Source organism: Salvelinus fontinalis, chromosome 40 (assembly GCF_029448725.1).
Source record: "Salvelinus fontinalis isolate EN_2023a chromosome 40, ASM2944872v1, whole genome shotgun sequence".
Taxonomy (NCBI): Eukaryota; Metazoa; Chordata; class Actinopteri; order Salmoniformes; family Salmonidae; genus Salvelinus; species Salvelinus fontinalis.
The window spans coordinates 7985183-8001774 of NC_074704.1; the positions used below are offsets into that span (position 1 = coordinate 7985183).

Consider the following 16592-nt stretch of genomic DNA (forward strand, 5'->3'; position numbering starts at 1 on the left):
TGCAGAGACGGCAGCATGTCATTCTGCTACCTTATCAGTGTCGATGCAGAGACGGCAGCATGTCATTCTGCTACCTTATCAGTGTCGATGCAGAGACGGCAGCATGTAATTCTGCTACCTTATCAGTGTCGATACAGAGACGGCAGCATGTCATTCTGCTGCCTTATCAGTGTCGATGCAGAGACGGCAGCATGTCATTCTGCTACCTTATCAGTGTCGATGCAGAGACGGCAGCATGTCATTCTGCTGCCTTATCAGTGTCAATACAGAGACGGCAGCATGTCATTCTGCTGCCTTATCAGTGTCGATGCAGAGACGGCAGCATGTCATTCTGCTGCCTTATCAGTGTCCATACAGAGACGGCAGCATGTCATTCTGCTGCCTTATCAGTGTCGATGCAGAGACGGCAGCATGTCATTCTGCTACCTTATCAGTGTCGATGCAGAGACGGCAGCATGTCATTCTGCTACCTTATCAGTGTCGATGCAGAGACGGCAGCATGTCATTCTGCTGCCTTATCAGTGTCGATGCAGAGACGGCAGCATGTCATTCTGCTGCCTTATCAGTGTCGATACAGAGACGGCAGCATGTCATTCTGCTACCTTATCAGTGTCGATACAGAGACGGCAGCATGTCATTCTGCTGCCTTATCAGTGTCGATACAGAGACGGCAGCATGTCATTCTGCTACCTTATCAGTGTCGATGCAGAGACGGCAGCATGTCATTCTGCTGCCTTATCAGTGTCGATGCAGAGACGGCAGCATGTCATTCTGCTGCCTTATCAGTGTCGATCCAGAGACGGCAGCATGTCATTCTGCTGCCTTATCAGTGTCGATGCAGAGACGGCAGCATGTCATTCTGCTGCCTTATCAGTGTCGATACAGAGACGGCAGCATGTCATTCTGCTACCTTATCAGTGTCGATGCAGAGACGGCAGCATGTCATTCTGCTGCCTTATCAGTGTCCATACAGAGACGGCAGCATGTCATTCTGCTACCTTATCAGTGTCGATACAGAGACGGCAGCATGTCATTCTGCTGCCTTATCAGTGTCGATCCAGAGACGGCAGCATGTCATTCTGCTACCTTATCAGTGTCGATGCAGAGACGGCAGCATGTCATTCTGCTGCCTTATCAGTGTCGATGCAGAGACGGCAGCATGTCATTCTGCTGCCTTATCAGTGTCGATGCAGAGACGGCAGCATGTCATTCTGCTGCCTTATCAGTGTCGATGCAGAGACGGCAGCATGTCATTCTGCTACCTTATCAGTGTCGATGCAGAGACGGCAGCATGTCATTCTGCTGCCTTATCAGTGTCGATGCAGAGACGGCAGCATGTCATTCTGCTGCCTTATCAGTGTCGATACAGAGACGGCAGCATGTCATTCTGCTGCCTTATCAGTGTCGATACAGAGACGGCAGCATGTCATTCTGCTACCTTATCAGTGTCGATGCAGAGACGGCAGCATGTCATTCTGCTGCCTTATCAGTGTCGATACAGAGACGGCAGCATGTCATTCTGCTACCTTATCAGTGTCGATGCAGAGACGGCAGCATGTCATTCTGCTGCCTTATCAGTGTCGATGCAGAGATGGCAGCATGTCATTCTGCTGCCTTATCAGTGTCGATGCAGAGACGGCAGCATGTCATTCTGCTGCCTTATCAGTGTCGATGCAGAGACGGCAGCATGTCATTCTGCTACCTTATCAGTGTCGATGCAGAGATGGCAGCATGTCATTCTGCTGCCTTATCAGTGTCGATGCAGAGACGGCAGCATGTCATTCTGCTGCCTTATCAGTGTCGATGCAGAGACGGCAGCATGTCATTCTGCTACCTTATCAGTGTCGATGCAGAGACGGCAGCATGTCATTCTGCTGCCTTATCAGTGTCGATACAGAGACGGCAGCATGTCATTCTGCTGCCTTATCAGTGTCCATACAGAGACGGCAGCATGTCATTCTGCTGCCTTATCAGTGTCCATACAGAGACGGCAGCATGTCATTCTGCTGCCTTATCAGTGTCCATACAGAGACGGCAGCATGTCATTCTGCTACCTTATCAGTGTCGATGCAGAGACGGCAGCATGTCATTCTGCTACCTTATCAGTGTCGATGCAGAGACGGCAGCATGTCATTCTGCTACCTTATCAGTGTCGATACAGAGACGGCAGCATGTCATTCTGTTACCTTATCAGTGTCGATGCAGAGACGGCAGCATGTCATTCTGCTGCCTTATCAGTGTCGATACAGAGACGGCAGCATGTCATTCTGCTACCTTATCAGTGTCCATACAGAGACGGCAGCATGTCATTCTGCTGCCTTATCAGTGTCGATGCAGAGACGGCAGCATGTCATTCTGCTACCTTATCAGTGTCGATGCAGAGACGGCAGCATGTCATTCTGCTGCCTTATCAGTGTCGATACAGAGACGGCAGCATGTCATTCTGTTACCTTATCAGTGTCGATGCAGAGACGGCAGCATGTCATTCTGCTACCTTATCAGTGTCGATGCAGAGACGGCAGCATGTCATTCTGCTACCTTATCAGTGTCGATGCAGAGACGGCAGCATGTCATTCTGCTGCCTTATCAGTGTCGATGCAGAGACGGCAGCATGTCATTCTGCTGCCTTATCAGTGTCGATACAGAGACGGCAGCATGTCATTCTGTTACCTTATCAGTGTCGATGCAGAGATGGCAGCATGTCATTCTGCTGCCTTATCAGTGTCGATGCAGAGACGGCAGCATGTCATTCTGCTACCTTATCAGTGTCGATGCAGAGACGGCAGCATGTCATTCTGCTGCCTTATCAGTGTCGATGCAGAGACGGCAGCATGTCATTCTGCTGCCTTATCAGTGTCGATGCAGAGACGGCAGCATGTCATTCTGCTGCCTTATCAGTGTCGATACAGAGACGGCAGCATGTCATTCTGCTACCTTATCAGTGTCGATACAGAGACGGCAGCATGTCATTCTGTTACCTTATCAGTGTCGATGCAGAGATGGCAGCATGTCATTCTGCTGCCTTATCAGTGTCGATGCAGAGATGGCAGCATGTCATTCTGCTGCCTTATCAGTGTCGATACGGAGACGGCAGCATGTCATTCTGTTACCTTATCAGTGTCGATACAGAGACGGCAGCATGTCATTCTGCTGCCTTATCAGTGTCGATGCAGAGACGGCAGCATGTCATTCTGTTACCTTATCAGTGTCGATGCAGAGACGGCAGCATGTCATTCTGCTGCCTTATCAGTGTCGATGCAGAGACGGCAGCATGTCATTCTGCTGCCTTATCAGTGTCGATGCAGAGACGGCAGCATGTCATTCTGCTGCCTTATCAGTGTCGATACAGAGACGGCAGCATGTCATTCTGCTGCCTTATCAGTGTCGATCCAGAGACGGCAGCATGTCATTCTGCTACCTTATCAGTGTCGATACAGAGACGGCAGCATGTCATTCTGCTACCTTATCAGTGTCGATGCAGAGACGGCAGCATGTCATTCTGCTGCCTTATCAGTGTCGACGCAGAGACGGCAGCATGTCATTCTGCTGCCTTATCAGTGTCGATGCAGAGACGGCAGCATGTCATTCTGCTACCTTATCAGTGTCGATGCAGAGACGGCAGCATGTCATTCTGCTGCCTTATCAGTGTCGATACAGAGATGGCAGCATGTCATTCTGCTGCCTTATCAGTGTCGATCCAGAGACGGCAGCATGTCATTCTGCTGCCTTATCAGTGTCGATGCAGAGACGGCAGCATGTCATTCTGCTGCCTTATCAGTGTCGTTGCAGAGACGGCAGCATGTCATTCTGCTGCCTTATCAGTGTCGATGCAGAGACGGCAGCATGTCATTCTGCTGCCTTATCAGTGTCGATGCAGAGACGGCAGCATGTCATTCTGCTGCCTTATCAGTGTCGATGCAGAGACGGCAGCATGTCATTCTGCTGCCTTATCAGTGTCGATGCAGAGACGGCAGCATGTCATTCTGCTGCCTTATCAGTGTCGATGCAGAGACGGCAGCATGTCATTCTGCTACCTTATCAGTGTCGATGCAGAGACGGCAGCATGTCATTCTGCTGCCTTATCAGTGTCGATGCAGAGACGGCAGCATGTCATTCTGCTGCCTTATCAGTGTCGATACAGAGACGGCAGCATGTCATTCTGCTACCTTATCAGTGTCGATACAGAGACGGCAGCATGTCATTCTGCTACCTTATCAGTGTCGATGCAGAGACGGCAGCATGTCATTCTGCTACCTTATCAGTGTCGATCCAGAGACGGCAGCATGTCATTCTGCTGCCTTATCAGTGTCCATACAGAGACGGCAGCATGTCATTCTGCTGCCTTATCAGTGTCGACACAGAGACGGCAGCATGTCATTCTGCTACCTTATCAGTGTCGATGCAGAGACGGCAGCATGTCATTCTGCTACCTTATCAGTGTCGATACAGAGACGGCAGCATGTCATTCTGCTGCCTTATCAGTGTCGATGCAGAGACGGCAGCATGTCATTCTGCTGCCTTATCAGTGTCGATCCAGAGACGGCAGCATGTCATTCTGCTGCCTTATCAGTGTCGATGCAGAGACGGCAGCATGTCATTCTGCTGCCTTATCAGTGTCGATCCAGAGACGGCAGCATGTCATTCTGCTACCTTATCAGTGTCGATGCAGAGACGGCAGCATGTCATTCTGTTACCTTATCAGTGTCGATACAGAGACGGCAGCATGTCATTCTGCTGCCTTATCAGTGTCGATGCAGAGACGGCAGCATGTCATTCTGCTGCCTTATCAGTGTCGATGCAGAGACGGCAGCATGTCATTCTGCTGCCTTATCAGTGTCGTTGCAGAGACGGCAGCATGTCATTCTGCTACCTTATCAGTGTCGATGCAGAGACGGCAGCATGTCATTCTGCTACCTTATCAGTGTCGATACAGAGACGGCAGCATGTCATTCTGCTGCCTTATCAGTGTCGATGCAGAGACGGCAGCATGTCATTCTGCTGCCTTATCAGTGTCGATACAGAGACGGCAGCATGTCATTCTGCTACCTTATCAGTGTCGATGCAGAGACGGCAGCATGTCATTCTGCTGCCTTATCAGTGTCGATCCAGAGACGGCAGCATGTCATTCTGCTACCTTATCAGTGTCGATGCAGAGACGGCAGCATGTCATTCTGCTACCTTATCAGTGTCGATGCAGAGACGGCAGCATGTCATTCTGCTGCCTTATCAGTGTCGATGCAGAGACGGCAGCATGTCATTCTGCTACCTTATCAGTGTCGATGCAGAGACGGCAGCATGTCATTCTGTTACCTTATCAGTGTCGATGCAGAGACGGCAGCATGTCATTCTGCTGCCTTATCAGTGTCGATGCAGAGACGGCAGCATGTCATTCTGCTGCCTTATCAGTGTCGATGCAGAGACGGCAGCATGTCATTCTGCTACCTTATCAGTGTCGATACAGAGACGGCAGCATGTCATTCTGCTGCCTTATCAGTGTCGATGCAGAGACGGCAGCATGTCATTCTGCTACCTTATCAGTGTCGATGCAGAGACGGCAGCATGTCATTCTGCTGCCTTATCAGTGTCGATGCAGAGACGGCAGCATGTCATTCTGCTGCCTTATCAGTGTCGATGCAGAGACGGCAGCATGTCATTCTGCTGCCTTATCAGTGTCGATGCAGAGACGGCAGCATGTCATTCTGCTGCCTTATCAGTGTCGATGCAGAGACGGCAGCATGTCATTCTGCTGCCTTATCAGTGTCGATGCAGAGACGGCAGCATGTCATTCTGCTGCCTTATCAGTGTCGATGCAGAGACGGCAGCATGTCATTCTGCTGCCTTATCAGTGTCGATGCAGAGACGGCAGCATGTCATTCTGCTGCCTTATCAGTGTCGATGCAGAGACGGCAGCATGTCATTCTGCTACCTTATCAGTGTCGATGCAGAGACGGCAGCATGTCATTCTGCTGCCTTATCAGTGTCGATACAGAGACGGCAGCATGTCATTCTGCTACCTTATCAGTGTCGATGCAGAGACGGCAGCATGTCATTCTGCTGCCTTATCAGTGTCGATGCAGAGACGGCAGCATGTCATTCTGCTGCCTTATCAGTGTCGATGCAGAGACGGCAGCATGTCATTCTGCTGCCTTATCAGTGTCGATGCAGAGACGGCAGCATGTCATTCTGCTGCCTTATCAGTGTCGATGCAGAGACGGCAGCATGTCATTCTGCTGCCTTATCAGTGTCGATCCAGAGACGGCAGCATGTCATTCTGCTACCTTATCAGTGTCGATGCAGAGACGGCAGCATGTCATTCTGCTGCCTTATCAGTGTCGATGCAGAGACGGCAGCATGTCATTCTGCTGCCTTATCAGTGTCGATGCAGAGACGGCAGCATGTCATTCTGCTGCCTTATCAGTGTCGATGCAGAGACGGCAGCATGTCATTCTGCTGCCTTATCAGTGTCGATGCAGAGACGGCAGCATGTCATTCTGCTACCTTATCAGTGTCGATGCAGAGACGGCAGCATGTCATTCTGCTGCCTTATCAGTGTCGATACAGAGACGGCAGCATGTCATTCTGCTACCTTATCAGTGTCGATGCAGAGACGGCAGCATGTCATTCTGCTGCCTTATCAGTGTCGATGCAGAGACGGCAGCATGTCATTCTGCTACCTTATCAGTGTCGATGCAGAGACGGCAGCATGTCATTCTGCTACCTTATCAGTGTCGATACAGAGACGGCAGCATGTCATTCTGCTGCCTTATCAGTGTCGACGCAGAGACGGCAGCATGTCATTCTGCTACCTTATCAGTGTCGATGCAGAGACGGCAGCATGTCATTCTGCTACCTTATCAGTGTCGATACAGAGACGGCAGCATGTCATTCTGCTGCCTTATCAGTGTCGATGCAGAGACGGCAGCATGTCATTCTGCTGCCTTATCAGTGTCGATACAGAGACGGCAGCATGTCATTCTGCTGCCTTATCAGTGTCGATGCAGAGACGGCAGCATGTCATTCTGCTACCTTATCAGTGTCGATCCAGAGACGGCAGCATGTCATTCTGCTACCTTATCAGTGTCGATGCAGAGACGGCAGCATGTCATTCTGCTGCCTTATCAGTGTCGATGCAGAGACGGCAGCATGTCATTCTGCTGCCTTATCAGTGTCGATGCAGAGACGGCAGCATGTCATTCTGCTGCCTTATCAGTGTCGATGCAGAGACGGCAGCATGTCATTCTGCTACCTTATCAGTGTCGATGCAGAGACGGCAGCATGTCATTCTGCTGCCTTATCAGTGTCGATGCAGAGACGGCAGCATGTCATTCTGCTGCCTTATCAGTGTCGATGCAGAGACGGCAGCATGTCATTCTGCTGCCTTATCAGTGTCGATGCAGAGACGGCAGCATGTCATTCTGCTGCCTTATCAGTGTCGATGCAGAGACGGCAGCATGTCATTCTGCTACCTTATCGGTGTCGATGCAGAGACGGCAGCATGTCATTCTGTTACCTTATCAGTGTCGATGCAGAGACGGCAGCATGTCATTCTGCTGCCTTATCAGTGTCGATCCAGAGACGGCAGCATGTCATTCTGCTGCCTTATCAGTGTCGATACAGAGACGGCAGCATGTCATTCTGCTGCCTTATCGGTGTCGATGCAGAGACGGCAGCATGTCATTCTGCTGCCTTATCGGTGTCGATGCAGAGACGGCAGCATGTCATTCTGCTGCCTTATCAGTGTCGATCCAGAGACGGCAGCATGTCATTCTGCTGCCTTATCAGTGTCGATACAGAGACGGCAGCATGTCATTCTGCTGCCTTATCAGTGTCGATACAGAGACGGCAGCATGTCATTCTGCTACCTTATCAGTGTCGATACAGAGACGGCAGCATGTCATTCTGTTACCTTATCAGTGTCGATACAGAGACGGCAGCATGTCATTCTGCTGCCTTATCAGTGTCGATGCAGAGACGGCAGCATGTCATTCTGCTGCCTTATCAGTGTCGATGCAGAGACGGCAGCATGACTGTAGTTGTGGTTGTCTTACCTACCTTAGTTGAATGACTGTAAGTTGCTCTGAGTCAGAGCGTCTGGTGAATGACCTGACATGGACATGCAATACGAGGAGTGTAGGAGTCACTCACCCACAACCCTGTAGACACATCTGGGCTTGTTCTTCCAGTGTACTCCGACGAAGTAGACGGGTACCCCGGTGAGCATGATGACGATCCCCATGCCACACACCACGGGCTCCGAGTACAGGCTGAACCCCAGCAGCACCGCCCAGAACACCAGGTAGCTGATAGGGACCAACACACTCACCTGAAGGGAGAGGGCGAGGAGGGAGAGGAGAGAAGGACAATGAGGAGAGGATAGAGGGAGGGGGGAGAGACGAGGGAGGACGGGGAGAGGGAGGGCCGGGGAGGACGGGGAGAGGGAGGGCCGGGGAGGACGGGGAGAGGGAGGGCCGGGGAGGACGGGGAGAGGGAGGGCCGGGGAGGACGGGGAGAGGGAGGGCCGGGGAGGACGGGGGAGAGGGAGGGCCGGGGAGGAAGAGATAAAAATCCAATCGTAATACACCATAGCACAACGCCTCGTTTCCCATTCAGTAATAGAATGACCAGTTCATTTCCTGGTTACAGTGAATAGTTCCCAGATATAGTAGCATCAGATATAGTAGCATCAGATATAGTACCACCAGATATAGTAGCATCAGATATAGTAGCACCAGATATAGTAGCACCAGATATAGTAGCATCAGATATAGTACCACCAGATATAGTAGCATCAGATATAGTAGCATCAGATATAGTAGCATCAGATATAGTACCACCAGATATAGTAGCACCAGATATAGTAGCATCAGATATAGTACCACCAGATATAGTAGCATCAGATATAGCATCAGATATAGTAGCATCAGATATAGTAGCATCAGATATAGTAGCACCAGATATAGCATCAGATATAGTAGCAGCAGATATAGTAGCATCAGATATAGTAGCATCAGATATAGTAGCACCAGATATAGTAGCATCAGATATAGTAGCATCAGATATAGTAACATCAGATATAGTAGCATCAGATATAGTAGCATCAGATATAGTAGCATCAGATATAGTACCACCAGATATAGTAGCACCAGATATAGTAGCATCAGATATAGTACCACCAGATATAGTAGCATCAGATATAGCATCAGATATAGTAGCATCAGATATAGTAGCATCAGATATAGTAGCACCAGATATAGCATCAGATATAGTAGCAGCAGATATAGTAGCATCAGATATAGTAGCATCAGATATAGTAGCACCAGATATAGTAGCATCAGATATAGTAGCATCAGATATAGTAACATCAGATATAGTAACATCAGATATAGTAGCATCAGATATAGTAGCATCAGATATAGTACCACCAGATATAGTAGCACCAGATATAGTAGCATCAGATATAGTACCACCAGATATAGTAGCATCAGATATAGTAGCAGCAGATATAGTACCACCAGATATAGTAGCACCAGATATAGTAGCATCAGATATAGTACCACCAGATATAGTAGCACCAGATATAGTAGCATCAGATATAGTACCACCAGATATAGTAGCACCAGATATAGTAGCATCAGATATAGTACCACCAGATATAGTAGCATCAGATATAGCATCAGATATAGTAGCATCAGATATAGTAGCAGCAGATATAGTAGCATCAGATATAGTAGCATCAGATATAGTAGCACCAGATATAGTAGCAGCAGATATAGTAGCATCAGATATAGTAGCATCAGATATAGTAACATCAGATATAGTAGCATCAGATATAGTAACATCAGATATAGTAGCATCAGATATAGCATCAGATATAGTAGCATCAGATATAGTAGCAGCAGATATAGTAGCAGCAGATATAGTAGCAGCAGATATAGTAGCATCAGATATAGTAGCATCAGATATAGTAGCAGCAGATATAGTAGCATCATATATAGTAGCATCAGATATAGTAGCATCAGATATAGTAGCACCAGATATAGTAGCAGCAGATATAGTAGCATCAGATATAGTAGCATCAGATATAGCATCAGATATAGTAGCATCAGATATAGTAGCATCAGATATAGTAGCATCAGATATAGTAGCATCAGATATAGTAGCAGCAGATATAGTAGCATCAGATATAGTAATATCAGATATAGTAGCATCAGATATAGTAGCATCAGATATAGTAGCATCAGGCCTGCTGTACCTTGATGGGTCGTAGCAGGTTGGGTCTCTTCCAGCGATAGTACAGCAGGCCGGCGATGGTCACTCCATAGGACAGGAAGTTAATAAAAGACACATAGTTGATCAGGTTGTGAGTCTCTCCGATACACAGGATCACAATGGTGGCTCCGCACTGTGGAGGAGGAGGAGGAGGAGGAGAAGCAGAGGTCAATGAACATAGACGTAACATACACTTTGTGGGCCTATAACATTATACACAAAGCTATATAGCACAGCCCTCTCACAGCAGTGAGACAGTCAACCTCACAGTGAAATGCTTTACTTACCAATAACCAATAGAGCAAAAAAGGTGTTAGGTGAACAATAGGTAGGTCAAGAAACAAAACAACCGTAAAAAGACAGGCTATATACAGTAGCGAGGCTATACAGTAGCGAGGCTATATAAGTAGCGAGGCTATACAGTAGCGAGGCTATACAGTAGCGATGCCATACAGTAGCGAGGCTATACAGTAGTGAGGCTACACAGTAGCGAGGCTATACAGTAGCGAGGCTACACAGCGCGCGGCTACACAAGTAGCAAGGCTATACAGTAGCGAGGCAACATACAGTAGCGAAGCTACACAGTAGCGAGGCTATACAGTAGCGAGGCTACATACAGTAGCGAGGCTACACAGTAGCGAGGCTATACAGTAGCAAGGCTACATACAGTAGCGAGGCTATACAGTAGCGAGGCTACATACAGTAGCGAGGCTACTCAGTAGCGTGGCTACACAAGTAGCGAGGCTACACAAGTAGCGAGGCTATACAGTAGCGAGGCTACATACAGTAGCGAGGCTACTCAGTAGCGAGGCTACACAAGTAAAGAGGCTACACAAGTAGCGAGGCTAGTAGCGCGGCTATAAAAGTAGCGAGGCTACATACAGACACCGGTTAGTCAGGCAGAGCAGGAATAGGGGTGCAGTAATTTACACAGACTAGCAGAGCAGGAATAGGTGTGCAGTAATTTACACAGACTAGCAGAGCAGGAATAGGGGTGCAGTAACTTACACAGACTAGCAGAGCAGGAATAGGGGTGCAGTAACTTACACAGACTAGCAGAGCAGGAATAGGGGTGCAGTAACTTACACAGACTAGCAGAGCGGGAATAGGGGCGCAGTAATTTACACAGACTAGCAGAGCGGGAATAAGGGTGCAGTAACTTACACAGACTAGCAGAGCGGGAATAGGGGTGCAGTTTTTCAGGTGGATCATGGCCAACAGGTAAGGCAGGTGACCCTCTCTGGCTCCAGAGAAACACAACCTGTGGAGAAAAAGGACAATAGCATTTGAGGTGTATGCAGTTGGTTGGAGAGTGATGCTAGAAACACCGGGGTTGTGGGTTGGATTCCTGCAGAGCTACAACACAGATACACTATGAAGGAAGTGGACTGTATATTGGTATGGGTTATGGATGAAGTGGACTGTATATTGATATGGGTTATGGATGAAGTGGACAGTATATTGATATGGGTTATGGATGAAGTGGACTGTATATTGGTATGGGTTATGGATGAAGTGGACTGTATATTGGTATGGGTTATGGATGAAGTGGACTGTATATTGATATGGGTTATAGATGAAGTGGACTGTATATTGGTATGGGTTATGGATGAAGTGGACTGTATATTGATATGGGTTATGGATGAAGTGGACTGTATATTGATATGGGTTATGGATGAAGTGGACTGTATATTGGTATGGGTTATGGATGAAGTGGACTGTATATTGGTATGGGTTATGGATGAAGTGGACTGTATATTGATATGGGTTATGGATGAAGTGGACTGTATATTGGTATGGGTTATGGATGAAGTGGACTGTATATTGGTATGGGTTATGGATGAAGTGGACTGTATATTAATATGGGTTATGGATGAAGTGGACTGTATATTGATATGGGTTATGGATGAAGTGGACTGTATATTGGTATGGGTTATGGATGAAGTGGACTGTATATTGATATGGGTTATGGATGAAGTGGACTGTATATTGATATGGGTTATGGATGAAGTGGACTGTATATTGATATGGGTTATGGATGAAGTGGACTGTATATTGATATGGGTTATGGATTAAGTGGACTGTATATTAATATGGGTTATGGATGAAGTGGACTGTATATTGATATGGGTTATGGATGAAGTGGACTGTATATTGGTATGGGTTATGGATGAAGTGGACTGTATATTAATATGGGTTATGGATGAAGTGGACTGTATATTGATATGGGTTATGGATGAAGTGGACTGTATATTAATATGGGTTATGGATGAAGTGGACTGTATATTGATGTGGGTTATGGATGAAGTGGACTGTATATTGGTATGGGTTATGGATGAAGTGGACTGTATATTGATATGGGTTATGGATGAAGTGGACTGTATATTGATATGGGTTATGGATGAAGTGGACTGTATATTGATATGGGTTATGGATGTAGTGGACTGTATATTGATATGGGTTATGGATGAAGTGGACTGTATATTAATATGGGTTATGGATGAAGTGGACTGTATATTGATATGGGTTATGGATGAAGTGGATTGTATATTGGTATGGGTTATGGATGAAGTGGACTGTATATTGATATGGGTTATGGATGAAGTGGACTGTATATTGGTATGGGTTATGGATGAAGTGGACTGTATATTGATATGGGTTATGGATGAAGTGGACTGTATATTGGTATGGGTTATGGATGAAGTGGACTGTATATTGATATGGGTTATGGATGAAGTGGACTGTATATTAATATGGGTTATGGATGAAGTGGACTGTATATTGATATGGGTTATGGATGAAGTGGACTGTATATTGGTATGGGTTATGGATGAAGTGGACTCTATATTGATATGGGTTATGGATGAAGTGGACTGTATATTGGTATGGGTTATGGATGAAGTGGACTGTATATTGATATGGGTTATGGATGAAGTGGACTGTATATTGGTATGGGTTATGGATGAAGTGGACTGTATATTGATATGGGTTATGGATGAAGTGGACTGTATATTGGTATGGGTTATGGATGAAGTGGACTGTATATTAATATGGGTTATGGATGAAGTGGACTGTATATTGATATGGGTTATGGATGAAGTGGACTGTATATTGGTATGGGTTATGGATGAAGTGGACTGTATATTGATATGGGTTATGAATGAAGTGGACTGTATATTGGTATGGGTTATGGATGAAGTGGACTGTATATTGGTATGGGTTATGGATGAAGTGGACTGTATATTAATATGGGTTATGGATGAAGTGGACTGTATATTGGTATGGGTTATGGATGAAGTGGACTGTATATTGGTATGGGTTATGGATGAAGTGGACTGTATATTGGTATGGGTTATGGATGAAGTGGACTGTATATTGGTATGGGTTATGGATGAAGTGGACTGTGTATTGGTATGGGTTATGGATGAAGTGGACTGTATATTAATATGGGTTATGAATGAAGTGGACTGTATATTGATATGGGTTATGGATGAAGTGGACTGTATATTGGTATGGGTTATGGATGAAGTGGACTGTATATTGGTATGGGTTATGGATGAAGTGGACTGTATATTAATATGGGTTATGGATGAAGTGGACTGTATATTGATATGGGTTATGGATGAAGTGGACTGTATATTGGTATGGGTTATGGATGAAGTGGACTGTATATTGATATGGGTTATGGATGAAGTGGACTGTATATTGATATGGGTTATGGATGAAGTGGACTGTATATTGATATGGGTTATGGATGAAGTGGACTGTATATTGATATGGGTTATGGATGAAGTGGACTGTATATTAATATGGGTTATGGATGAAGTGGACTGTATATTGATATGGGTTATGGATGAAGTGGACTGTATATTGGTATGGGTTATGGATGAAGTGGACTGTATATTGATATGGGTTATGGATGAAGTGGACTGTATATTGATATGGGTTATGGATGAAGTGGACTGTATATTGGTATGGGTTATGGATGAAGTGGACTGTATATTGGTATGGGTTATGGATGAAGTGGACTGTATATTGATATGGGTTATGGATGAAGTGGACTGTATATTGGTATGGGTTATGGATGAAGTGGACTGTATATTGGTATGGGTTATGGATGAAGTGGACTGTATATTGATATGGGTTATGGATGAAGTGGACTGTATATTGATATGGGTTATGGATGAAGTGGACTGTATATTGATATGGGTTATGGATGAAGTGGACTGTATATTGATATGGGTTATGGATTAAGTGGACTGTATATTAATATGGGTTATGGATGAAGTGGACTGTATATTGATATGGGTTATGGATGAAGTGGACTGTATATTGGTATGGGTTATGGATGAAGTGGACTGTATATTGATATGGGTTATGGATGAAGTGGACTGTATATTGATATGGGTTATGGATGAAGTGGACTGTATATTGATATGGGTTATGGATGAAGTGGACTGTATATTGATATGGGTTATGGATGAAGTGGACTGTATATTAATATGGGTTATGGATGAAGTGGACTGTATATTGATATGGGTTATGGATGAAGTGGACTGTATATTGGTATGGGTTATGGATGAAGTGGACTGTATATTGATATGGGTTATGGATGAAGTGGACTGTATATTGGTATGGGTTATGGATGAAGTGGACTGTATATTGATATGGGTTATGGATGAAGTGGACTGTATATTGATATGGGTTATGGATGAAGTGGACTGTATATTAATATGGGTTATGGATGAAGTGGACTGTATATTGATATGGGTTATGGATGAAGTGGACTGTATATTGGTATGGGTTATGGATGAAGTGGACTGTATATTGGTATGGGTTATGGATGAAGTGGACTGTATATTGATATGGGTTATGGATGAAGTGGACTGTATATTGGTATGGGTTATGGATGAAGTGGACTGTATATTGATATGGGTTATGGATGAAGTGGACTGTATATTGGTATGGGTTATGGATGAAGTGGACTGTATATTGGTATGGGTTATGGATGAAGTGGACTGTATATTAATATGGGTTATGGATGAAGTGGACTGTATATTGATATGGATTATGGATGAAGTGGACTGTATATTGGTATGGGTTATGGATGAAGTGGACTGTATATTGATATGGGTTATGGATGAAGTGGACTGTATATTGATATGGGTTATGGATGAAGTGGACTGTATATTGATATGGGTTATGAATGAAGTGGACTGTATATTGATATGGGTTATGGATGAAGTGGACTGTATATTAATATGGGTTATGGATGAAGTGGACTGTATATTGATATGGGTTATGGATGAAGTGGACTGTATATTGGTATGGGTTATGGATGAAGTGGACTGTATATTGATATGGGTTATGGATGTAGTGGACTGTATATTGATATGGGTTATGGATGAAGTGGACTGTATATTAATATGGGTTATGGATGTAGTGGACTGTATATTGATATGGGTTATGGATGAAGTGGACTGTATATTAATATGGGTTATGGATGAAGTGGACTGTATATTGATATGGGTTATGGATGAAGTGGATTGTATATTGGTATGGGTTATGGATGAAGTGGACTGTATATTGATATGGGTTATGGATGAAGTGGACTGTATATTGATATGGGTTATGGATGAAGTGGACTGTATATTAATATGGGTTATGGATGAAGTGGACTGTATATTGATATGGGTTATGGATGAAGTGGACTGTATATTGGTATGGGTTATGGATGAAGTGGACTGTATATTGATATGGGTTATGGATGAAGTGGACTGTATATTGGTATGGGTTATGGATGAAGTGGACTGTATATTGATATGGGTTATGGATGAAGTGGACTGTATATTGGTATGGGTTATGGATGAAGTGGACTGTATATTGATATGGGTTATGGATGAAGTGGACTGTATATTGGTATGGGTTATGGATGAAGTGGACTGTATATTAATATGGGTTATGGATGAAGTGGACTGTATATTGATATGGGTTATGGATGAAGTGGACTGTATATTGGTATGGGTTATGGATGAAGTGGACTGTATATTGATATGGGTTATGGATGAAGTAGACTGTATATTGGTATGGGTTATGGATGAAGTGGACTGTATATTGATATGGGTTATGGATGAAGTGGACTGTATATTGGTATGGGTTATGGATGAAGTGGACTGTATATTGGTATGGGTTATGGATGAAGTGGACTGTATATTGATATGGGTTATGGATGAAGTGGACTGTATATTGGTATGGGTTATGGATGAAGTGGACTGTATATTGGTATGGGTTATGGATGAAGTGGACTGTATATTGATATGGGT

General features: G+C 45.3%; 1 protein-coding gene across 1 annotated transcript in view; it reads right to left on the reverse strand.

Moving 5' to 3' along the window:
• Positions 1-8145: 8145 nt before the first annotated feature.
• The window catches only part of LOC129839470 (asc-type amino acid transporter 1-like), a gene marked incomplete at its 3' end in the record, with an annotated part of 83797 nt that continues 75350 nt past the window's right edge, over positions 8146-16592 (reverse strand). The window contains 3 exon segments of the mRNA XM_055906949.1: positions 8146-8323; positions 10253-10402; positions 11434-11530. Of these exon segments, the coding sequence (XP_055762924.1) occupies positions 8146-8323; positions 10253-10402; positions 11434-11530 (425 nt within the window).